Source organism: Psittacula echo, assembly GCF_963264785.1.
Source record: "Psittacula echo genome assembly, chromosome: 1".
In the NCBI taxonomy this organism is placed as follows: Eukaryota; Metazoa; Chordata; class Aves; order Psittaciformes; family Psittacidae; genus Psittacula; species Psittacula echo.
In genome coordinates, this window is record NC_137735.1 from 162,448,177 (window position 1) to 162,474,707 (window position 26,531).

At 46.5% G+C, this 26,531-nt stretch overlaps 1 protein-coding gene across 1 annotated transcript in view; it reads left to right on the forward strand.

Annotated features, from left to right (window-relative positions):
• The window catches only part of PLXNA4 (plexin A4), a gene marked incomplete at both ends in the record, with an annotated part of 435,010 nt that overhangs the window by 191,351 nt on the left and 217,128 nt on the right, over positions 1–26,531 (forward strand). Inside the window, one exon of the mRNA XM_080614763.1 lies at positions 9,037–9,168. Within this exon, the coding sequence (XP_080470889.1) occupies positions 9,037–9,168 (132 nt within the window). The remainder of the gene's footprint in view (positions 1–9,036; positions 9,169–26,531) is intronic.

Genomic DNA, 26,531 nt, shown 5'->3' on the forward strand with positions numbered 1-26,531 from the left:
TAAAAGCAGACAGAGCTTTGAGTCTTTCTGCTGGTGCTGCTGGTCTGGATTTCTTTTATCTGCAGCTTGACCCTTACTTAAGAACTGACCAGAGTCAGGCAAGCATTTTGGGTTGCGTCTCACGAGATGCCACCCACGCTTTTGCATGTAAAAGTGTAATTTTCATACTTTTCTGTTTTTCATTGTTGTTCCTTTAATCTCAATGAGAACCCACTCTGACGGAAAGCATCTCCACGTCCCTCTTGTGCTGCTGCCCCAGAGCTGGATCAGGACTGCAGGGGGGGTCTCCCCAGAGCACAGCAGAGGGGCAGGATCCCCTCCCTGAGCTGCTGCTCACGCTCTGGGGGTGCAGCCCAGCACACGGGGGGGGTTCTGGGCTCAAGCGCACACTGAAGGGTCATGGGGAAGGAAAGGAGGAGGAATAGCAGGTTCAGGGCTCTGGTTCTTGCATGGAGCAACACAACCCAGTCCTTGGTGGGGACTGGACAGCCCGGTGCCATAGGTGAGTGCCAGCAGGCTGTTAATAGATCTCCTGGCAGGGCTTGTTGCTGAACATTGAGCACTTGGCAGGCCATTACCTTGAAAAATGAGCTCTGCGGAGCTTGCCTTGTGTTGTTACAAACTAATGATTTGCATTGATTAGCACGTGGCTCGTGAGTGTCTAATTTATCAATCAGGGAGCGCCAGGGGAGGGTGTGTAAACCCCGCTTTCAAAAATGATGTCATCTGTCAATTGGCTAAGGAATGTGAAAGCTGCATACACCCGACGTGCTCTCCCTGGTGAGGAAGGACCAAGTCATCTCCTACTCTTTTCCCTCTGCTTTCTTCTCTGTACCTGTTTCACTTTAGGGTGAGCCCTGCAGTTGAGGTACAGGCTGTGTGTGCCACCAGTGTGGCAGCAGGGCCAGGGCAATGACTGCCCCCTGTACTGGGCACTGGTGAGGCTGCACCTTGAATCCTGTGTTCAGTTCTGGGTCCCTCACTACAAGAGAGACATTGAGGGGCTGGAGCGGGGCCAGAGAAGGGCAACGGAGCTGGTGCAGGGCCTGGAGCACAGTGTGATGGGGAAGGGCTGAGGGACCTGGGGGGTTCAGTCTGGAGAAGAGAAGGCTCAGGGGGGACCTGATCGCTCCCTACAACTGCCTGAGAGGAGGATGGAGCCAGGAGGGGCTGGGCTCTGCTCCCAAGGAACAAGGGATGGGACAAGAGGAACCGGCCTCAAGCTGCACCAGGGCAGGTTTAGATGGAGCTGAGGAACAATTCCTTCCCCAGAGGGTGCTCAGGCATTGGCACAGGCTGCCCAGGGCAGGGCTGCAGTCACCGTCCCTGCAAGTGTTCACACACCGTGGAGACGAGGCCTCAGTGCCATGGGTTAGTGGTGGCCTTGGCAGTGCTGGGGAACAGCTGGACTGGATGAGCTTAAAGGGCTTTTCCAACCCAGTTGATTCTATGATTCTATGACTGGCCACACTTCAAGCTGTAATTATTGCTTTTATGGTGCTGGGAGCAACAGTCATAAACCCAATGTGTTAGGTGCTCTTCAAGCCCACATTGAAAGGTTAGTCTTTTATTTATGTCTAATTTACATCGTAAATTCTTTGCAACCAGTATCTTTAGCTGTCAATGTTGGTGGGGAGCCATAGTGGTATGGCACAGAAATCACATGCTGTGGACTATGAAACAGAAGGGACTTCTGCTAGCTAGGAGTTTGTCTCCTGGCTTGAAAGATCCTTTGGCCCAAAGCAGAAGGCTCATTCCAGCACATCCCAGATCATTATATGTTTGCTTCATTATGAGACAGTGACCTACCATTAAACTGGAGCATCTAGGAGCCATGTCGAGGCATGGTGACCCATGTCTCTCTAGTAAAGGAAAAGAGATGGCCGTCAACATCTTGTCCTATGTTTTTCCTGGACCTTCTGAAGTAAGAGGAATCCTCTTCTGCTCCAACATGCGGGAGATCTCCTATCCAGCAGTCAGGCACGTCTGTTTGACCTGATTTTGCAGCCTGGATGGATTACATGAGAGGTCAGTGGGTGACTCCTCTGCAGGGATTAGACCCTGTGCCCCTGCTTAGCGCAGCCACCTGTGCTCCCTACCAGAGCCCAGCCAAGTGTATGTGGTGGAAGGATTACAGTGCAATGCCTGCAGATGATAGGGATTAGCCAGCACTATTCTAGGGAAGCTATTTTCTTGGAAATCCTTTGTTTGCTGCTTGAAGAAAAGGCCTTGGGAACTGTGTGAATGGAGAAGGGAGAAAGAACCATTCTCCTTGGCCTTTGCAGTGCTGTAGCAAGTAAATCTTGCTTGCTTGCTAACCACAGGATTTAGGTCACAAAAGAAATGTGAAGGGATTGCAAAACCAACCTCCTTTGCTGCCCCTTCTGTTGTGTAGATGGATGTGTGCGCTCAGGTGGACATCTGTGGGGCAAGCATCCAGTGCTTGTAGATGCCTTCTGCAAGGGGTGTGTTTGTGTGGACAACTTCAGGTCTGTGGATACAGTTGGATGAGTGATCACACAGACACTGATGAGCTTGGGACAGAGTTTAAGAGATGAGCCTTGCCAGGGTAAATCTGGAGGGAAATGGCAAGTTTAGGTGTAGATCTACCTTGGAAGCAAGAGATTGGGTTTGATTCTCTTCTGGAGATCAGCTGGATCACCTCTGGTGAGAGTGGTTGCTGCCATGACACATTGGGGTCAGGACAGCATTGAAAGCAAGAGTGTTTGGAAGACTAAACACCTGGTTTTCCGTATCTTGCTCTCTGTATGACTGAAGGTGCTGTGAGATCTGTATCTGGATGGGTTGGCATTGTCCATGCAAGCAGCACCTTCAAATGTCTGTACAAGAGATGCTGCTGGCTGCTGACTATTAGGCATGAGAAAAAGACACCTCAGCCCTTGCTTTTTCAATTAGTATTTCTAAAGATTCTTTTGGATCAGTAGATAGATGGGGTTATTGAAATGCCATGTTTTATTAGAAATTGATGTCATTTTAATAGGCTTTAGGCAAATTAGAGCAGATTATTCGACGGGAAAACACATGCCAAAACGGAGGGATAGAGGAGGAACATGGAATGTCACCAGCCCCTTCCCTCTCTTTGCCGAGATCAATACAGCTACAGCACATAGCCCAAATCAATGCAAAAGCAGAAACAGATGATCATCATAATGGTCTGACATTAGATATGTGCTGTCTGCTCTGTCTTTGCCTCCTCTCCATGCCAGAAACAGCAGCCAGAAGTCCCAGCATCCACTGGGGAACATTAGGACCATCAAAAAGGGAGGAACTAATATTGGAAAAGCAATGAAGTATTAGAGGCCCCTGTGCGGTCGTAAGGCTGTGGCTGGGCACTGCTCAGAGCAGCCTGGATTGATGTGCCAGGCTCCAGGACTGCTTGGATCTCCTAGAAATGATGTTTGCAGATCCTTAATCCAATAGCAAGAAGTAATGATGGTGATTTCAGTCGGAAGCCCTGGGAAAAGGAGAGGCAGGGAGGACAAAGGAGGGACGCTGTGCGGTATGGGGAGGATGGAGCTTGTCCCTCCAGGTCTGCCAACCATTTTATCCCTGCTCTAGGGAAATGGAGCAATTTCATGGGCAAAATAAACCACCAGCAAGACTTGAGCGGGAGCTGCTGGAGCACTGGCTGGAAGCGTTGGGATGGCGATGATGAATTCCCTTTACCTTCATCAGCCCAGCGCTGCTGGCGCTGCACAAAAGCAGAGTGGAGGGGAGGGATGGGTTGACTGAGTGAGCCATGGTTCACCAACCTCCTCTTCCACTTAGTTATTCATTTAATTATTTGTAATGACTATTATCAAACCAGCATCTGCTCCTGCTGCCTGCCTGGCCATCCAGCCTGATCCTGATCCCAGCCAGGCTTTCAGGAGTCCTGGGTGGGTTTCAAGTGCTTTATAAAGAGATATTAATGGAGAGAGGTCTTGTTTTGACTCTGGTGGGCCAGGAATGATGCTCTGGGCTGGAGGTGATGGTTTTAGAAGAGTAGGAAACAGATGAGCTCAATTGGCACAATGGAAATGAACCATTCTTTTGCTGCCAGTGACCAGTCTAATATGGGACAGTAAAATAGAAGTGAGGTGGTAGAAGGAGACCTGGTTCAGGAGTGTGTTTCTGAAGTGAGTCTGAAGACGATTAGTTGTCTGTGCTTCATTTGCTGTGATTTATACAGCAGAGCTGTCTTAAAGTGTATGAACTGGATTTTTCTTGGATAAAACAAAACTGGATGATGTTAACAGGCTCCAAACACTGATTCAGTCTTCGGGATGAGGCTTTGATAGGTCTGAAGTAAAGCTCCTGAAGTACACCTAGTATGGATGCTGGATTTTAGCAGAAGCAGTGTCCCTTGACAGATAACTCCTGTTACACTACGCTATTTGATAACGTAGGCATATTGTTTGGGAGAGCTTTTCCCATCTCTGCTGCTGGCATGCCTGGTCACTTCACCTCTTTCTCACCTAACCTCCACTGCACAATGAGCCTTTCCAAAAGAGACTGTCCCCATCCAGCTTAGTGGAGGAATAACAGGCTAACAGAGGTATGTGGTCCTCTCAGACTACAGGATTGATGCTCCAGTCTGGAAGTCTCTCTGTTGGTGACCTTAAAGATATCTGCTTTTTTTGCCATGATCATAGTTTATTTTCCAGCAATGGGACCAAGTGCTTGATAGCACCAATTCCTTTGTCCTCCAACCCCACTGCTTTCCCTTTATGCTTTTGAGCCCATGCCCATGACTTGGAGGGGTTTATTGTTCCCTTCTCTTCAATAACCATATGACCCCATCTCCCTCTTAGAAGTGTGATTGAGGCATCTGCCACCAGCTTGCCTTGGAGACTCAAGCATCACCCTCCTGCAGACCCCACAGCAGCCAGGAGATAATGCTGAAAGGCACCAGTCGAGTGATGGAAGGTATCCTTTACCTGCTTTCATCTACCAGCCCCATGGGCTGCTTGCCAGGACGCCTGTGGGGCTAGCCATGGCCAGTATAGAAGCTCAGGGAAGGCCAGAGCCTGTGTCTTTAAAGATTAATAGTGTTGTTTGCTCATTAAGGAGATCATTTTGAAGTCAGCTGTAGCCAGAACATTTGAGTGCAAGCATCTGTTTGCTACTGGGAGAGGATATTTATTGTCTGCTACTTCAATGGATGTAAATAAACAGCCAGACCTAGATGATGTTCAGACACACAAACAAGCAGCTGCCAGAATAGGTCCCCTGGTAGTTGACCTTCGGGAAGCATCATGCTGATGTTTTAATAGCAGCCAGCATTGCAGCATGAAGCCCAGTGAATTCAGCTTTCCAGGAAGCAGGATTAACATGCAGCCTGAAAGCATTTGTCCTGGGGAGCTCTGCACGTGTGTGTTGGGTTAAAGGAGGGCAGTGGAGCTTCTGGTGCTGAGTAGAGAGCATCTTGTGGTCCAAGGTGTGTCCAGGACTGATGTGGAGGTGATGAGCATGTTTGTGGAGCAGTGTACACGTCTGTTAATAGTGGTTGTAGCAGACTGAGCACTTTGAAACTCATGTATGGTCCTGGAGTTATCTCCATCACTTCTTGCCCCCTCTTCTCTTGCCTTGCAGAAGTGCTGATGGTTCACAGGCAGTTTCAAGGAGAAATCCCATCTGGACTGTCAGTCAGGCTCTAATCCCACAGCCTGATAAAACTATCTTGACTATAAGAATACCCATACTTCATCCAAAGAAAACTCCTATCTATCCCAGCACACCAGCTCCACATGGGGCTTGTGGCTCATGCCAGCAAAGAGCAGGAACAGAGCAAATTGCTGGTTCGTGCTTCAAATTCCCTGCAATTGGCAACTTTGGGAGCTTTCTGAATAGAGATTGTATCTGTGTCCCTGCTTTAGTGGTGATCACTTGCAGGCTTTGATGGGAATCTTCTCATTTCCCCTTCACAGATTCTTCTTTTGATTATTTTGCCCTGGTTCTAATGGGTGCCTGGGAGCCAGGAATAAATCTCTCTCAAACAGAAACTGCTGTTGTGTTGTTTGATGCTCAGGACTGTGAAGAATGCTGGGAAGGTGAGGATCCTCTGGGGTCTGTGCCCGGGGTTGAACATAAGCAAGATAGAGTTCAAGGCAGGTAAAGGGATGGCTTGAGTTAAGGGCCAGAATTTTGGCTGCAAGCTCCAATGATCACCTCTTTGCTGGCACAGGGTCTGTTAATGTCTGCCAGATTTTCTGGTCTTCTTCTGAACTATCTTTTCCCTTAGCTTTAACTAAAGAGAGAGGTTTCTGCACTTATTGTACTGTGCGTGCATGAGCGCACATGTGTCTGTTTGCACATGTAGGGTGGAATGAGCCCTGTTCCTTCCTCCCCCTTTGCAAAATAATGACTTTTTGCAGGCAATTAGGCCAGCAATAGCTGTTAAATCACTTCCGAGTAGCTCTGCTTGCCTGGTGTGAAACCTCTGCAATCTTTTACCTGCACCAAATGCATAGGGGAGATCCCTGGAGGGGAAGCTGTGCCTCCTGTCTGAGCGGTTTGTTAACTCCAGCTGCCTATTCCTCCAGCCTGCCTTTTCCATCTCTGAGCTCTTCCTCCTTTAATGGGGCCTGGCAAAGGCTGAGAATGGTGACTGAGCCCTGGGGTGATAATTGGCTGCTTACATATCTAGCGGCCTGCAGATCTGACCCTGGCAATGCTGCGAAATCAAGGTCAAAGCAGCAGAGATGGAAGGTTTGTTTAGCACAGTGAGAGCGAGGATCTTCTGCAGACCTCTGATGGGGATGAGCAGCCTCGAGGGACTGGGGGGAGCTGAACAGAGCTGAAGCAGCAGACAGAGCTCAGCACTGCTCCCTGAGAGTGAGAATATGGCACAGGGAAGTCTCCGTGGGAAATAGGAAAGGCTTCTGCTATGGGGGCATTTGAGATGCCCCGGGTAGAGACCCAACAGGGAGACTTCTCTGTTTCTCAGCCTGCAGCTCTTCTATCTCCTTCCTTTCTCCTGACTGTCCTGAGGGCAATGGCTCATCCTGAGCCTGTTGGCCTCTTTGCTCCTGACCTCATGGGTGAATCACATCAGTGTCCACTCTCAAAAACAGAGGCCCTGAGGAGCTGAATTCACCCATTACAGACGGTGAACACAAGCAAGCCCTTTCCTCCTAGGCAGTGAGGGGCAGTGGGAGGCATGGATGCTCAGTGCTGGGCTTCAGGCTCTGACCTCTTGGTGTGTTGACGTTGTGACATGTGTTGCTGTCATCACCAGATCCATCAAGATGACAAACTAACTACAGTTCGTCTGGTGTCATTTGACCAGCCCAACAGCCAATGCCTGCACATGCACTCACTTCTGTGGAGTATAATGGATAACACACAGGATCTGTGCATCCCTGAGCATCCTCCATACCCTTTGCTGTCACAAGGAGCCCCTTTAACTCCTCTCTGCCTCATTTACCCTGTCTTTCCTTGGGGAGTAAGATTTCTTTGTTGTCATATAGCAGGTGGTGTATAAGAATATGGTACAAATCTCGTATATCATTGCTGCTTTTTGCTCATACTGGCTTTCCAGACCTTTTGTCATTCCATCTTTTCCTTTCTCTTTGCCTTTATAATACAGAAGCTGATTTACACTCAGTTTCTTGGCTGAAAGGTTGATACAGAAGGAGCAAGCTCACAGACTGTGCCAGAGAACAGTGGGAATGGGTCTTGGTACCATAAGTTCTCCACAGCTTGTTATTTCCTTTGGGTGAGAAGGGTGCTTTTAGCTCAGCTATCAAACTGCTCAGGTAAAAACCACAGATGTGAACCTTTGGTCTGGAAAGTGTTGAGGTCATGATGTGGAGCATGAAGCAGATCTACTACAGCTTAGTTTCTTCTAGGGAAAGGTGCTGTGTTTCTGAAGGATAGAAGTGAAAGGAAGCACGTTAAAAGCATAGTAAGGGAGATAAAGAATGTGACTGCAAGTCTGAAACACAGAGCCATGGGTTTGTTGAAGTACAGGACCTCACAAGATTGAGAAGAACCTGACTGCTAGATTACCATCAGGGACTGTAGTAATAGGATAAGGGGTGATGGGTTTAAACTGAAACAGGGGAAGTTCAGGTTGGATTTAAGGAAGAAGTTCTTTACTGTGAGGGTGCTGAGGCGCTGGCATAGGGTGCCCGAAGTGCTAAATGCTCCATCCCTGGCAGCGTTCAAGGCCATGTTTGGACAGAGCCTTGGCTAACATGGTCTAGTGTGAGGTGTCCCTGCTCATGGCAGGGGAGCTGGAATGGGATGAACTTTAAGGTCCTTTCCAACCCTAACTATTCTATGATTCTATGATGATTCTATTATCCTGAACTGAAATTATAGATTGAAAGGGATTGCAAACCTTCTCCAGCTGTTTTTGAGCCTAATCTTTAGAAGTTTGGTTTAGACAGGAAAGGAAAGCTCTGGTGTTTTATGCATTTTCTCTGGGTCACTGCCAGGGATAGAGTGGGACTGTGCGTCCTGTTCTTTCTCTTAATTCCAGTTATTGATGTTCCTAAGTGACACCCTGTTATGTGATATGTCTGGAATCATAAGGTGCCATATTTGTGCAGGACTGATTTCAATTTCTGATATATATAATAAACAAGAGAAATAGCCTGTGTTGGAATGTTCAATCTGCAATAATATATTGCCCTATGGAATATTAGCAATAGGAACAATAATATCATCTGAGTGAGTCAGTCCTGCAGACTCTTTTGTGTTTCTTTATCTTCCGCTCGTCATCACAACAAATTCTGCCTTTTGTGCCATGATTTTCAGCTCAGTAGATTTGTCCAGGCAATTACAGTAACATGGTGACAGTGCCAGATAAATGTGAGCAGGGTCTGGACTGTTCTTCTGCAGTGCTTTCCTGTTGATGGGACCAGCAGTTAAACCTGCTTTATCCTTAAGTGAGGATGCAGGGGAAAGGTTCACTTTTGGTTGTTTTCCAAATGGCATGGACCACAATACATTTCTCCAATTATTATTATACAATCTCCATGGAAAGAGGAGAAATACTCATGTTCTTTGCCTATTTTTGCTCTGCAGATCCGTGTGGACGGCACCACCAAGAACACACTGGAGTATGAGATTGTGCAGGTGGTGGATACTGGTCCCATACTGCGAGATATGGCTTTCTCAGTGGATCACGAGCACCTCTACATCATGTCTGAGAAGCAGGTAAGAAACCCTGTCAGTCCATTGTGGTTCATGCTATGGACATCAGAATTGCACATGATGTTCTGTGGTAAATACGGTTACTACAAAGATGTGCTCTGTTGTCGATCTCATGATGACTTGTCCTTAGAAACCATTGCATTTATACACTGATGCAGTTTTTGAGGGCATCTCCGGGGCAGAGAACTAAGGGGGCAGAAACCACCCCCAGTGTTGGTTTATTCAGCACATGTCCTACTGGCTACATGACAAGGAGCTGCTATTGCATCTGCTGCGTACCACATTGCTCTCCACCCCCATTCAAACTGTGTCTACATCTGCCACAGATACGGAGAAGTTTAACAACGCTGAATCACTTGGCATCACCTGGAGTATTTGGAGAACATGAAGCCTCTTTGAGACACAGTGATCAAGAGTGTAGGATGCTGCCTGCCAGGGTGCAGGCCAAGTTTGGTATGATGTTCCTGGTGTGTTATTTAGTAGTAGTATTGAAAATACTAACAGCCAGATGCCAGGGAAGGACCAACCTGGGTGTTCAACATGGAAGTTCGGCTGATTTCAGCACAGTGCTTGGCCTTAGGATGTTTGATGCTTGGAGTGGGAGGAGAAGGAGCTAGTTTTGCATGAAGAAATTCATTGTATGTAGTTAGTCTGCTGGACATACAGGGCTACTTGAATTATCATATCTGGCTGATTCATGCATGTTCATGAGGAGCTTTAGGTCCATACAAAAAAGGGAGCAAAAAGGGTTGTAGTAGGGTGATGGCAGGTGCCCTACAGTGCAACTTCAGTGGAGGCCACCAGTCCAACTGTGACATGTTCACCCATACATTAGAGTTCAATGATTCATTGAGGAAGTATTACCCACCTGACCTTGGATCACGTACGTGGCACCAAACACAAAACACCACTTCATATGCTTCCTGTTGGCTTCATGAATTGCCTGGAGGATGCCTACATGTTCCTCCTCATATCCTCTTCAGATGGCTGTTCTCCAGGCTGTGGCTAACACTGAAATTATTGGCCTTTACCTAAGCTAGGAGTTTTCTCCTGGATCATAAGGCAGGAGTACATGTGGGTTCAGCAGGGTTGCTGTGGTCCTGCAGCTCATATGTGACAGGCTGGCTGTTCTTCTCCCTATACAAAGTAGAGGGGTTGTAGTTTCCAGTCTATGACTGTCATTTCTTCTGCTTGAACCACTTTATTATAAAAGTTTTGTGCCTCTGTGATGTCTCCAACTCTCCCCCTAAGCTATGGGTATTTGTACGGATATTTGGAGTAGGGAGGGAAGCAGCTCTGTACCTTCATCTTATTAAAGAGGCTGAGTTGGCAATAACATGGGAGAAATGATGTGACGACAGAGCTAGGATTGCTTTCTCATCCGCTCTAAGCTGGGCAAGGACGGGATGTCACCTCCAATGCTGAAGTGAAAACAGTCCCAGTCACCTGTTGGGATGGAGTGGGAAGCTGGAGGCAGGTGATGCTTGCAAGCTCCTGTGTGACTTCGGTCAAGACACTGTCCCTTTTTCTCATCCTTTTATTATGTGGGTCCTTTTTTTCTTAGATTAGAACAGGGTTCTTTGCATGGTCAAAGCATTGGGCATGGCAACACACCAATAATCAACTCACTGATTTGCTCAGTGTCCTATTTGTGCAGTCCCATTTGACAACAGGTCACCTCAGATACCACCACCTTTCAGCCCTTCAGATTTACATAGATGAGACGTTTGTCTCTCTCGGGCTGGTTGCTCTCATCACACCCAGGTGCTGTCTCGGTTCTCCTTAGGAAAAGGCAGTGTTCCACTCATTTCCTTAAAAAATGAAATCTGGAACAAGGAGAGAAATCTGTTTTTCCTCCAGGAACTTCTAAGAATATATTCTTGCTGTTATATTGACTGCCTGCACTTTACTGACCATTACAACATGAGCAGATCCATTTTGTGGTTGGCTATTCTGAAGCACAAGCTTAAGCAGGTTATTTTAGGGCTACAAAATGTTGATTGAGCCCTATAGAGAACTCAGTGAGTCCCCCGTGATTTGTTCAACCATCTCCCCCTACTTATCTTTGAAGCCCAAGGGTGTTTGTATGAGACAGGTTAGTGAAAAGGGCATAGACTTCTTATTTAAAATCTGATCCTGTTTTGTGAAACACTCAACACTACAAAAGCCTTTGCCCACCTCTGATTTTATCTTTGACATAGCAAGCAATGTGAATGACAGGGCTGCGTTTGTGGCAATCCAGTCACTATCTGTGTGTTTGTGATATGACCCACTTCAAGTGCTAGAATGAATTAACATTTGTAGGGCTTCAGTGGCTGAGAGTGGGCTCAGGACTCCTATGCTGGAAACAGGACCATGAACAGTGTGGAGGAGTGCAGGCTGGCTTTGGGGAGCATGTATCCCATCCACTGGGATATATGCTCCCCAGCATATATCCATATAACTATATATCCATATATCCATGTATTCAAGCCATGTCACACAGTTCTTTGAATAAACGGATGAAGATCTGACATATCAAAGTTCTTCATTGCCCACACAAATCCCCTGGCATTATGAGGTCTGTGGAGATGAGGAACAGGAGCTTGATGGCTTGACCTGACCTTTCCGAAGGCAGGCAGACACCAGGACTGGTCCCATCCCTAGGGAAGGAGGAGGTTTCTTCTCCCTCTGTCTGCTGGGCTCAATCCTGGCTGTGCCCCAGGGGTAAGAATGATTCTGTTTGGTGTAGCTGCTCCATTAGTTTTACGAGCCTTGGCTCCATCACTCACCAATTCCCAACTGGAAGCCCCAGTGATGAAGCCAGTTTCTCCAGCTTATCCCAGTCCTATCATGGCTTTGGCAGTCCCAGCAAGTATTGCTCTTGCCATGCCCCAGACTGTCTGCATTTGGTATTTGGACTCAGCTCAACAAGGCACCCTTTAATCTGAAACACCATCAAAAAGCTGTCACTATAAATCTGGCTACAAGAAGAGACTTTCACGTGCTGCCGAAAGAATATAACCCCTGGCTTTTTGAAGGTCAACATCTGCATGGGAGTACTTTCCTCAGTGCATCAGGGGGTCCTTCGTTTGCACATGGGGTTTTTCATCTGGAACTGAACTCCCTGGGCTCCAAAGGGAATGGGGAGTCCAGGGAGTTCAGGTCCAGATGCGGTCTGTGGCTGAAACAGGTCCTCCCTTGCAGCTCCTCTCAATGCTGAGAGGTGACAAGCAGCACTTTCATCAGACAGGCCATGCTCTCAAGAGCAGGATGCAACAGCATTTCACCATCAGAGGGGCTCTATTATATACAAATACATATTTTATAGGGAGATGGATTGAATGAGAGAGAGGAAGATTTGTCATTGAAACCCAGGGACACACTATACAAAGGTCCATTATTTCACCGAGGTGCAGGCGTATGCCCTTCAAGCGCAAACGTGTTTCAAGTCCCTGTTGACAGAGAGAAGAAGGGTTGATGCGTGCATGGGGTATGTCATGATTTATCAGGAAATCTGTCGTTTAGTCCCAGCCTTCACAAAGGCTCCAAATGAGGTGCATGCTGGATGTTGTTTCACACTGAACAGAGGTCTTGCCTGGGAGAGGCAACAGAGAACTGCTCTGCTGTGTAATTTCCTTACTTATCTGTTTAAATAGCACTTGTCCCTTTATTGAGATGTTCCCTGGGGGTCTCAGGGATATGGGTACGTTGGAGGCTTGGGCTGTTTCTTTTCCCTGTTGTGTTTCTGGTGTGCAGACAGTGTGGAGCCTCTGTCTCATGTGCTGATCTAAGGGATGAGGAGCAGATGGGAAATGTTGCTGAAGGAGCAGGAGAAGGATTGTCTGCATCTCCTCTGTTCCTCACCACACACGCACATGCCTTCTCAGGTCCTTCTTCCTCCTCTAACTCCCTCTCTGAATTTCTTCCCCCTCTCAATTGAGAAGCCGGAGCCTACAAAGCTCCCTGGAGATCTCTGCAGGGATTGTGATGCTTCTTTCACCTCTTTCTCACTATCCCCACCTCTCTTTCTGATTCCATCCCTCTTTATGGCTCTGTCTTCTCATTTGCAGGCTTTAACTTGCTTTTCCATCACTACTCTACCCCTGGCATCCCTGTTCCTTTGCTCTCTCCTCTTCCATCTGTTCCCACACTGCTGGCTGACCATGCTTCCTTGCTTCCTTGATGCTTAAGTGTTGGCATTCACACACAGCCCAGCTCTACATGCCAGGAGGTGCAGGATGCTGATTTTCCTGTTGTGGCTTTAGGCTAGCATTTAAAAGGTCACCTCCACTACCCTAAACATCTCTTTTGGACTCCTTGGTCTCTTCCAGTGTTAGGTGTATTGCAAAGCTGACGCAGCACATAGAAGCAATTCCAAGACATGAGAATCTCAGCTTTTCCCTTTCGTATAGAGGGATCAAAGGAAAGAGCTAGAGAAAATGAACTTAAAGGCTCAAAACCCAGAAGGCAAACAAGAGGCTCCAACTTCCTATTACTAAGTTCCCAAGGCTTTGAGCTGCCTCCTACTTTTGGTTTACTAATGGCTGGGGAAGACTTTGTTCTACAATCAGTGTATGAGTAACCCTGTGTTTGACTCAAGGAAGGAGATTTGGTGTCCCTGTGCAGGAGGGTTTGTTTCATGCAGGTGATTCAGCTTCACGCTCCAGTGGAAAACTGTGTTTCTTCCCTGTAACTAGCACAAAGTCATCCATGATCTGAGAATAAATCACATCTGTGCAGTGCTATCATTCCCTAAAACCATTACAGTGTGGCGGAGGTGAGCTTGGTAGGGTCATGCATAGCAGAAGCAGATAGGTATTTGGGGGGGGGGTGTCTTTTAAACTTTGCCAATGAAATATCAAATAAATATGTACTTCAACTAAAGCATGGCAGAAAGCACATTTGGGAAGAATTAAGTATTGCAAATCATGTTGACAGGCTCTTTTTGGACTTTCTGTGTCTGTTTCTCATTAAAACAGGGAAGGTTTATACCTATTTGTCTCCTGAGATTTCTTCTTCTTCCCTTTGCAGCTGAGTCACTATCTGCACACAGAATGATTGTGTGCAAATTAGCTGCAAAAAAGGTGGGGACTGGCTAGTTTCCTTCTGATTTCATGACCACTGATTAAAATCTTGTCTGCTGCTTATGTTATTCTATAAATTAGTTAAAGCAATCATTAATAAATTGACTTTAATTATAGTTTAATTTCTCCAAATGTGAGCTTTGCACAAGATAGCCATTAGCATTAACTGGTTGGTTTGGAGTGGCTGTTTCCAAAGGACTCTCAGTTTTAGGCTGTCCCCAGAAACACTGGCTCAAGATCACAAGGTTTATAAATAACTCAAGAGGTTTCTTTCCTTTTCATTTGCATTTGTTTGTATGTGAACCATCAGGTTGGGTGCAGAACATGTTTTTCATCATTGGGCCAGAACCAGAAAAGACAGCAATGATCTTGTTTAAAAATGAAAAGCTGAAATTGTCTAATAGGTGTGACTTTTTGACCTGGGGAGTTAAAAGCTGCAGCAGTTAAAAATAGCAGCCTTCCAGCATCTGAAGAGAGCCTACAAAGATGCTGGAGAGAGACCATCAGGGACTGTAGTGATAGCATAAGGGGTGATGAGTTCAAACTTAAACAGAGGAAGTTTAAGTTAGATATAAAGAAGTTCTTCCCTGTGAGAGTGCTGAGGCACTCAACAGGTTTCCCAAAGAAATGGTAAATGCTCCATCCCTGGCAGTGTTCAAGGCCAGGCTGGACAGAGTCTTGGATGATATGGTCCAGTGTGAAATGTCCCTGCCCGTGGCAGGGAGTTGGAATTGGATGATCTTAAGGTTCTTTCAAAACCGAACCATTCTATGATTCTATGAGAAATTCTAGATTTTGGCACTGCTCTTGCAGATTTCTATCATTTGACTCTGCTGTCATGCAGGCTCTTGAGTATTGACTGTCAATCTGTTGAAGGGGCTGCTGTGGACAGTGTGAAAGATGGCCACCTTGTATACATTTAGCCTTTGGAGGTGATCAGGTCTTCTGCAGGTCTTCACTGTTCATCTTCTGAAAGGCAGGAAGGAAGGGAGCTGACAGCATAGAATCAACCAGGTTGGAGAAGACCTTTAAGATCATCAAGTCCAACTATTACCCCAGGACTGCCAAGTCCACCACTAACGCATATCACTAAGAGCTTCACATAGCCTCTTCCTTGGAGTGATTGCCTGCTCCTAAATGAGCCTGACATCGTAGATAAGATCAGGGTCATCAGAGCTTCTAAAAGGCTCTAAGCAAGAGTTAAAATACACATTGTCTTTGCAAAGATAGATCTTTTTGCAAGATGATCTTTTGAGGTCCCTTCCAATCTCTAGCATACTGTGTGACTGTGTATGTTAGGCTCTATATCCTGAAAAGAAGAGGACTCTAAACTGCCCATTTCTTTGCCCAAGCTGCCCTGCTTTTTGGCTTCCATGCACAAAACAGATCGGGAAGAACAGTTCCTAGGGTTCAGTTAATCCCAATTGGCAGCAAAAGCAACTTCGGTTCTCTTTGCCTGTTCTTTCCTGCCCCAAAAATACCACTCATTGCCCTCAGTCATATCAGAAACCGAACTCCGCTCTCCCCTTGCATTTGCATTCATCTAATTAAGGGCCTGTTAAATAAGGTCAGATGCCCTCTGAGAAATGACTGCAGAGATGGAAAATCCTGCATGGATGCTCAGCTAAGGATGGAAAAGACACTGTGCGAGTGCCTGTGTTTCGCAGCCAAGAATGATGAAGGCTGTTTGGCCCACCAGCAAAACTGCAGCACATTGTGCTGCTGACTCTTTGGAATTGACTCTTTATCAGCACAAGGCATATTACTGCAGAAAGTCGTCATTTAGTTGGATTTTAACTCTTTTGTTGCTCGTACATGGGTATCCCAGGAGGAAGAAGCTGTGGGATAAATAAAGGGGTAGGTGGGTTAATCTCGGTTAACTTCCTGCTGGGTTGGTTGTGTGTTCCAGCAGGGATGTAAGTGTAACTCAGGAAGCTGGAGTGAGGAACTGAGGAGCCAATTCAAGGTGGTAGAGGTGTCCCAAATGAGCCATTTATGGCAAAGGAAGAAATTCTGCTGTGGGCTGTCTCCATCCCATGAGATACTTGGGCATCTGGAATTTCATCTCCAATTGTCCCTCAGCCTTGGGCTTTTCACATTTGAATTAAGCTCTTTTTATGCTTTGGAAAAGCTTTTTAAAGCCAATTTGATGCTATATTTAAGTGCCCCACTTTGCCCTAAAACAAGTACTATAATAAGTGCATTGGAAAGGAGAAAAGGTTTGTGGTTGAGCAATAGCTTAGGATTTGTGAGACTTAGACTCATGTCCCACCTTGCTCACAAATTCCTTGAATCATAGAATAGAATAATAGAATAGTATAGAAGAGTTAGGGTTGGAAAGGACCTTAAGATCATCCAGTGCCAACCCCCTGCCATGGGCAGGGACACCCCACACTAAACCATGTCACCCAAGGCCTCATCCAACCTGGCCTTGAACACCACCAGGGATGGAGCATTCACAACCTCCCTGGGCAACCCATTCCAGTGCCTCACCACCCTCTCAGTAAAGAATTTCTTCCCTATATCCAATCTAAACTTCCCCTGTTTCAGTTTGAACCCATCACCTCTTGTCCTATCACTACAGTCCCTGATGAATGGCCCCTCTCTAGCATCCTTGTAGGCCCCCTTCAGATACTGGAAGCTGCTCTGAGGTCTCCACGTAGCTTCTCTTCTCCAGGCTGAACAGCCCCAACTTTCTGAGCCTACTTTCATACGAGAGGTGCTCCAGCCCCTGATCATCCTCGTGGCCCTTGTCTGGACTTGTTCTAACAGTTCCATGTCCTTTTTATGTTGAGGAATATAAGGAAGAAGTTCTTTCCTGTGAGGGTGGTGAGGCACTGGAATGGGTTGCCCAAGGAAGTGGTAAATGCTCCATCCCTGGCGGTGTTCAAGGCCAGGTTGAACAGAGCCTTGGGTGACATGGTTTAGTGTGAGGTGTCCCTGCCCATGGCAGGGGGTTGGAACTGGGTGATATTAAGGTCCTTTCCAATCCTAGCTATTCTATGATTCTAATTCAGGTCGGTGTCCCTTTGCTTCATGCTTGGCCTTGCTTATCCATGCCAGAACTCTCTTCCAGACCTGCCCCACCTCAGAGAAATGACTTCTCTGCAAGCACATTGCATTTATCACTGGGATCCAGCTGGGGAGGAGTGTATCATTGCAACTGCTCAAATACTTTGAATGTGTGTATCTTAGCCATGGATAGAGCCTAAACCCTGCTTGCTGTCAAGATGTGAACTCATATAACCACCCTCTGCGTTGGAGCACTGCTGGTGACGTTTTAGAGCTGATGAGCAAAGGAGGCTGAGTGACACATCCTTGGTCATGCCACATGCCTATGACAGATTAGTGCGTCCGTGCTGAGTCTCCCAGTCACCCCTGGGCCAGTATTTGGGATGCCCTTATGTGCACATAGATACATTAACACAATTTAGTGCCTGGTACAGTCTTTCTCATTAAAGGACTGATTAGTCACAGTGGTGGCATATTTGTGCCTAAACTCTACACTTACGCCCTCCTCTACATGTCCAATGTTTGAGGGTAGAACTCTGGCTTTCACACTGCCATCTGTGCATCTGCATTTGGCTTGAACTTCAGGAATGCCTAATGTCAGCATTCATCTTCTTGCTAGCCAAAGAGTCATCCCATGCCAGGATGCTTCCTCCACAGGCTGCTCAAAGAAGCAGTGCAGGAGCTGGGGGATGCACAAAGGCTTTAGACAGTGCTGTGTTCCTGTAGAAGATGGTTTCATTCATCTTTGGGACTCCTTGTCTTAAGGTACATGATGGATGTGATGGACACAGTTGTAAGGGGTTGCCTGGAGTCATGACAGGAGGAATGAGGTGGGTCATTCAGTCTAACCAGGTCTCTCTCCTCCTGTCCCCTGTGTTTTTAAGTGGGAGCACTGGTCCTTCTAATTCATCAGGCTCTTCTTTCACTTCCTTTCACACTATTACTTTCTAAAGTAATAACTCCCCTCTACCTTGCACAGAAGACAAAGAATGTGTAAGACTGGAGGAAATAGTGAGCAATGCTCATAAATGCAGAAAGCATTTGTGAAGTCATTCCCTGGGTGGAAGCAACAGGGACTATTGATCCTTGGGAGCGGGTGACGGGTGGGAAGCCATGCAGACGTGTCCCCTAGGGCACAGCTCTGCCTGGCACACAGTGTGCAAGTCATTTGGCTCTATTGATTGCGGTGCTGTTCCTCTGTGGTCTGGCCTTTCTGAGTCGAACACATGCTGCTACCGTGCTGTTTGGGGAAAGGAGGTGGATCTGTGGAGTTAAATCCATTGCTCCTCTTGTTTTAAACACCAAAAATCCACTCCCATCTCCTTGCCAGACTGGTAGGTTGTGGTTTCAGCTGGGAAGAGGTCAGGATATTAAGGGCATCTCAGGGAATTTAACTGGCAATCTGAAAATCCCCATCCTCCCTTCCCCCAGCCTCTGACCCTGTAATAGACCCAGAAGAAGGGGAGAAGAAAGAGGAAACCTAAGAAGCTGGTGATTACATGTGAAGCCTGGCAGATCTGTAATCCTGGACTCCATTAAACATCTGTCTGCTCCAATCTCAGTGACAGCCACGTCTCCTCCTCTCCACTGCCTCACACTGATCTTACATTTGCAGGTCACTTGAAAGCACCAGTTGTTAATCATCCCCTTCCTTTGGTATTCCACTCCAGCCCAGCCTGGACACTGGTGCTCCCAGGGAGAGAGGATTTGGGCTACATGGAGACCCTGGCTTAGAGGTATAGGCACTTCCATACCTCTTGGGTTTAAGCTTTTAAATCAAACACTTGCTCGAGTGCTTTCCCGGATCGGTGCCCGGTGGCTGTCAGAGACCATTCTCTTAATTACTGCTTTTTAAATATGCTTCAAAAGTTGTTTCCATCACAGGCTCATGTATCTTATTACTTTCTTAAAAGCAAGTGTTTGCTCTCTTGGGGCTTTTCCATACAACATTAAGTGCACAGAGTTATCATTTTCTGATGCCTTTTCTGTTTTCCATGCTCCAAAACTCCAAAACATGCTCCTTGTTAGTGAGGATTAATAAGCATTTCGTTGTCAGACTCAGGGAGAACTTGTTTTAAGTGTTCCAGAACTTGCTGTGTCTTCTGCACTCATGGCTTTCAGTCTTTCTTCCTTTAGGCTCCTGCTAAACATCTTTCAGCACTTTATATTATTTGATAAAGCCAATATCATTATAGGTGTGTGTGTAGTAGGAACAGGAAAATGAAATCCATTCCAGAACCTGCCCTTGAAAGGCTTTTATGTTCTTTTCTAGTAAAAAGAAAATTTTAATTCATACTGTTAAAGGTTTTTCCAAGTTTTTTCTTCAGGGATTGGGTTTTTTTTCCCCAGTTTCTGTGATTTTCCAGTATGAGATTGTACTCAATTACCCTTAACATCATTTTCTTCGTTTATTTCCTAACTGGATGAGGAAGTAATGGGAATCCTGGAGACCTTATTCAGTCCATCTTGCTTTGCTTTTATCCTTTTGAAAGATATTTTGAACCAGCAAACTGAGCACTTGGTCAGCCTTCATGTTGTATAGGGTATATCTGTCTGTTTGTAGGGTAGGCTTGACCTGCTTAACCACTTATGGAGACGGACAGTTCAACTTGGGAAGACACTCAGCGATGTAATGACATTACCAGAGTCCAGGCTTACACCTATGGTTGCGTCTATATGATAAATGTAGCAAGACCAAGGGGTTTGAGTAGTTGGGAAGATCTGGGGGGACAGAAAAATCAGTGCAGGAGGTTGTGTGAATAAACCAGCGGGTGTTTGTGTGCCCATTCAGTGGATGTTGTACACAGACAGGACAGTTTTCTCTGACAAATGCCCTATGTGACATTGCCTGAATAAGAATCAGGTCAAGACTGGGACCTTTTGAAATAATGGTGCTTAAACTCTCAGTTCTGCTGTCACATCCCAGCACTTCCCACATCATTCGAACTCACTTTAATTTACCTGATGAATTCATTCCTTTTCCTCTAGTCCTGAACTCCTACATAAATACCCTCTCTTGTGTCCCTTCTCTGAGAATGTGGATCCATGGATGCCTTTGTGATGTTTATGAACTTGTAAAGCCCTTTGGATTTCTTTAGGATGAAAGACAGTATTTGGACAAGATCCCTGCTCCTATGTTATCATTTGGAAAGCTTTCTGTGGAAGAAATCTTTGGAAGTTCATGTGTCAGTAGTTTCTGTCCCAAACAGCAAAGGTCACTCATGTGTTTCCTCATACCATCATAGAATCCCAGGCTGGTTTGGGCTGGAAAAGAACTTAAAGCTCATCCAGTTCTAACCCCTGCCACGGGCAGGGACACCTTCCACTAGAGCAGCTTGCTCCAAGCCCCTGTGTCCAACCTGGCCTTGAACACTGCCAGGGATGGGGCAGCCACAGCTTCTCTGGGCACCCTGTGTCAGCGCCTCAGCACCCTCACAAGGAAGAACTTCTGCCTAAGAGCCCACCTCAACCTCCCCTCTGGCAGGTTAAAGCCATTCCCCCTTGTCCTATCACTACAATCCCTGATGGAGGGTCATCACACCAGAAACAATGTGTTTGGATGGACTATGAACTCCAGGATGATTCACATAATTGATGTTGTATTCACAGAGCCCTGGGACAAAGGAGACAGGCTGATGTTTGCATTGACCTGGCCTCCATCAGGACAAAGGATCTTTTCTTCCCTGGATCTATGCTAATAAAAGCAATAAAACATGGAACAGTCTCTGGCAATGAGACCAAATGCTTCAGTGTGGCCTGTGCCTGTAGATGTCAGCTCTCTTATTGTCCCATCCAGACTGAGCACGGAATAAACCCAAACCATTCCTGGACATTGTTGGAGAGCCTTCCTGTCTCTTTCCAAGAGCATTTTCTATCCCTGAGCCTTCCACCTCAGGCCATGAACTGTCAGGTTGGTCATTACAAACCTGTTGGCAGTGAGTAATTGCGGTGGTCTCTTTTGCTAGGGAAAATATGGAACTGATTGTCTGGCTGACCCCATTTGACCTCAGGAATTCTGCATTTAACCTGGCTCTAGACATAATAAACTCCAGTAATTAGCAGAGAAATCCAGTGGTGACATGTCTAATTGATTGGAAATGCCAGTCCCCGATGAGACGAGAAGCTGCACTTGACAAGCAGCAGTGGGGGCTGCAAGGGGATCGTTGGGATGCTGTCAGGAGGCAGGAAAATGCCGGGAAGGAATGTGGAGCATGTCGGAGGTTTGCTTTTCTTTCTAGCTGAGAATGCTGCAGGTTTGCTTTTCTTTCCAAGCTAATGGCCTTGGTGAAAATGCTATCCATCACTAATTACTTATCCCTATAGTCAGCATCTTTCCCAAGGTTGAGTTTGCACCTTTGGGAAAATCCACCTAATCTCTGCACAGTCCATCATAGCAAAGACAAAAACACCTCCTGTGATCCTCATCTGAAAAGCTAGCACTTTGTTCCCCACCAAGGAGGCAAGTAGGGCCCTGTTTGGGAGAACATCATCTTCTTCAGGTCATGGGTTGATGATACCTCATCTCCTGTGCCAATACAGATCTGTGGTATCCCTTCCCAGGTCTTGCATTTGTGCTTCTAAACTGATGACAGTGGAAAAAAGTGGAAAAAACATTTAATATTATGATTGTGGTTTGCTTTTGGTTTGGTTTGTGCTTAAAGCTGGCCAATTTACTGCCCTGGTTCATGGCTGGAGCTCAGGACCACTTGTGTGCAGACCTTGACCTAGGACCATGCCTGGAGTGAAGGAAGGATTATCTTCATCTGCAGTTGCTGCTTCCTTTTAATCATGGCTTTCCTGCAAGCAATGAACTGGCAGCCAAGTGGACTTTAGGTTACAGCTGTACCAGTGCTAGGGAGCATGACCAGGCGCTGGAGGTAGATTGTCTCATCCATTAAATTGGTGTAATGGCACTTGGCACATCCTCACCATGGGGCTGGCGAGCTGACTCCCAGACAGTGTTGGACGTGGTTCAAGCCTGTTTCTGAGGGGCAGTTTTGCTGCAGCTGCTCCATTTGCAGGCTAAGATTGTTTAATGATGTGTACATCTGCTCTCCTGTACTCACCGGCCTTACAACCAGAGAGTAATGCAGGGCACATTACATTTACCAGTACAGATACAACTTCACAGAGTAGTAAAACACAGTGTTATGTGATTTGTGTAGGTAGGTTCAAAGTCTGCATCCTACTTCACAGGACAGGAGCTATTGCAAGCTGTCAGCCTGAACATTTAATGTTTTTAGTTTCTACTCCTAATTAAACATTCGAAATATTGATTAAGAGCTGGTGTCTGTCTTGTAAACAGGAGTAGCACAGGAGAAGAGTGGGTACATGTTGTCCAGGCCAGGTTGGAAGGGGCTTGGAGCAACCTGGTCTAGTGGAAGGTGTCCTTCCCCATGGCAGGGGTTGGAACTGGACGAGCTTTGAGGTCTCTTCCAACCTAAACCATTATGTAGTTCTATGATTCTATGATTCTGTGACACAGCTCACTGTAGCAGACTTGCTGTGCACAGTGGGGTTGCTGAACTAGCAGCATCCTCTGGTTAAGGCTGTCTGTGGATGTACTGCCATCCTTAGAGGTGTCAGTCCATGCTTCAGGGATAGCTGCCTGTTAGGCATCTCAATCACATGCCTGACCACAAGGACCTCATGTTTGCTTGAGGCGCAACAAGTGTCTTTGCAGTAAGAAGTCTAGGAGGTGCTGGGAAGGTCAGCTGTGATGTTCTCCTGACCTGTCAGTGGTGCTGCCCAAGCAGTCGTTGTCACAGGAGGATGCTGCCCTTTGCTTACCTCCATGTGCCCATCTCGTGGGCTATGCTGAAATCTCCACATAAACAGGGCCAGCTGAATGCCACCACCATCACCATGGAATATTATTAGTATGGTTCCTGCTGTGGGTTTACTCTGTGCCAGGTAGCATTCCTCTAGGCAATTCTGAGGCAAGGCTTGGGAATGTCACCGGCAAGGACTGGTCCCTGGGGCAGTAGGGACACATGTAATGACAAGACAAGGGGGAATGGCTTTAACCTGCCAGAGGGGAGACTGAGATGAGCTCTTAGGCAGAAGCTCTTCCCTGTGAGGGTGCTGAGGCGCTGGCACAGGGTGCCCAGAGAAGCTGTGGCTGCCCCATCCCTGGCAGTGTTCAAGGCCAGGTTGGACACAGGGGCTTGGAGCAAGCTGCTCTAGTGGAAGGTGTCCCTGCTCGTGACGGGGGGTTGGAGCTGGGTGAGCTTTAAGTTCTTTTCCAGCCCAAACCAGCCTGGGATTTTGTGATTCTATGATCTTCAGGGAAAAGGGAAGGAAAAAAATATTAGGAAGGATGTAGACACTGCTGTTTGCCAGTGAGGCTTTAGAAGGGTCCTTGGCCTGTTTTATTTGATAATGCGGAAACAGCCTTGAAGGAGTACAACCTGTTGCAGCTATCCCACCATGAAGATTCTCTGTTTGCTAATGCAATGGACATCAACACATCAATGTGGTGTTCCTGGGTTTCACAACCTGCTGGTCTCTCCTCCTGCTCTTTTGGTATCAGAAGTGTACCCACCTCTGTGCATCCAAACTCCTTCAGTACTGGTTTGCATTAGGTGCACCACCTCCTCCCAGCAAAGGCAACCTCTGAAAAGCAACCCAGGGCTTCAGGGACACTTTTTTTACTCCGGATCAATAAATTGAAAAGGAAAAAAGAAATACAGTGACAACACCATATGCACCGGAGCATCCTGCAGAGATTGCGGACTCTCAAACCAAACATTAGATGTGTAAACAGCGCAGCAGCATTCCTTCATCAGGGTGTCTGCAGATCCATTTATTGCCTTCTGATCGTTTGTTTTCATTAATTTTCATAGCTAAACACATAAAAGTGCTCGTAGGCTCCCCCTCCTCCCCCTTTCTCCTTCCTAGACTTTCTGTTTGAACTGACAATCAATCCACCTACTACTGATTGTGGCACAAAATTTACACAAGCAACAATTTGCAGGCTCTTTGCCCCTGTTGTCAGTGCTCAGATAGCTTTGGAGTGTTGTTCTTTCTATGTAGAGGAACAACAGTAGTGGTTGCGGTGCAAAAAGACCTTTTAAATACTGAATGTGTTTGACGTATGTGTTTGAGTTCATGTGTGTCTTGGCTGCCTTGCGCAATTCTTTAGAAGGAACGAGAATTTACACGTGATAAAGAACTTCAGTTTTGAATCATTTTCTCTTAAAGCAAAGGGACTATTTGCAGGTTTGGGCATCTGCAGTTTTGCTCCCAGGGTCCTAGAAAAGTACTATGCTTCTTTCCTGCTTTTCTTGCTCAGCGAGGTCAGGTCCCTGGAAATATCTCATGCATTTCAATGGGACAATTTTCTTCTTTCTTTGCTTGCATTTCTTTATGTTTTTTTCTGCCATCCTTCCTCTTCAAGATATTAATTTAATTCTTTTAATTTCACCAAGTGAAAAGTCACCCCGAATTTAGTGCTTCATCTGTAGGAGAAAAAGATTTATTCTGGCTCTGTGATTTGCTCTTAGCTGGGGATGCTGCTTTTTCTGCTGCTGGCCACAAGGATGGTCATGTGTAACACAGACCTGATGTAGCTATTTATTAGCCTCTTAGTGATGTCTTAAAAGAAAGGCTAGAGCATTTTCTTGACTAAAACCTCTTTATTTTGGGTCAGACTGAGAGCCAGCTGCGGGTGAATGAGTTATTCTAGTGGCAGGAGACCCGTTGCATTTCATAGAATCATAGAATCATGGAATCAACCAGGTTGGAAAAGACCTTTAGGATCATCAAGTCCAACCTTTACCCCAGGACTACCAAATCCACCACTAAACCATGTCACTAAGGGGCTTATCTATATTTTCCCTATCAAGCAACAGGTTAGTTGTGAGATGAGGTGCATGACTGGAAGCATAAGGCACGAGTTCATCATACACAGGACACACAGAAAACCTGGATCTACTGCACATACATAAATCTACTGTAATGATCATGCCAGGTCAAAGGGCAAGAGGAAAGCCATGTCATAGAGTCATAGAATGGTTTGTTAGAGATGATAATGTTCTTTACTGTGAGGGTGCTGAGGCACTGGAATGGGTTGCCCAAGGAAGTTGTGAATGCTTCATCCCTGGTGGTGTTCAAGCCCAGGTTGGACAGAGCCTTGGGTGACATGCTTTAATGTGAGGTGTCCTTGCCCATGGCAGGGGGTTGGAACTGGATGAGCTTAAGGTCCTTTCCAACCCTAACTATTCTATGATTCTGTGATTCTATGTCACACAGCTATTACCTGGTACTCCTCTGAGTTACATCCCTCCTCCTTAAGCTTGAAAGAAGACAGCAAAGCAAGGAGTCAGGCTTATTTTTGTCTAGCTGCAAACATTCTCAAATGATAAAGCTCATCGCCTAAGTGTCATACAATGAACCAGTATGCAGCATTTTGTAAGTACGTGTTCATGCTTATGCAGGACCTCAATGGATGTTACAAAACATGAGCCTTGTTCTGTAACCTCTCTGTGCGCTCAAAATCTTCTGTTTTGGGGCAAAGGTTGGACTTGGTGGTCTTAAAGGTAAATCAACCCAGTCGATTCTATGATTTTATGATTCTATGATGTTGCTGACAGCTTTGGATACTTCAGCATATACTTTTCTACATATTTATATGTACAGAACCAGAAGAATCACCTTATCTGCCTGGGGAGCACATCTGGGATGGAAGGCAGCATGTGTTTGGCAGTGAACACCACCATTACACTAATGCATCGCAAGTGCATTGGAAGGCTGGTGAGGGGCTATTTGGATAATGGAGTGGCTGGGCTAATAAAATTAGCCTCGCATTCACAGCCTGAGTGGGGAGGAGGGGAACTGTCCCTTTCAGTCCTCCCAGGCAGCTCCTGACATCTTTTTCCCGCATGACAGCCCAGGAAGGGAAGACGGGAAGGAGGAGTATTAAAGCAGGGCGAAAACGTGCTTTCTGCACTCACACAGTGCTGATGCTTTCTGTCCCAGTGAACAAGAGGGGGGAAACCAAATCACTGGGCCATGATGCTGTCACCTAGGTAAGATGTGTGAGCGCAGGCTCCAGGAGCCCTGAGCCGCTGTCATGCTTCACAAAGCACCCTCCCCTCAAAAGGGGCAAGGCTGGGAATGCATTTGTCACTTGAGCTCCAGACAGCAACTGATGCTGATTTAATTAACCCAGTGAGCCCTGCTGGCCTTGTCTATGAGTGCTCAGGCCAGCGCAATGTGTGTGTGAGTGGAGGCAGGGTGAGGAGGGAGAGGGGAAGAGGGCAAACGCACGTAGCGGACCATCAGAAG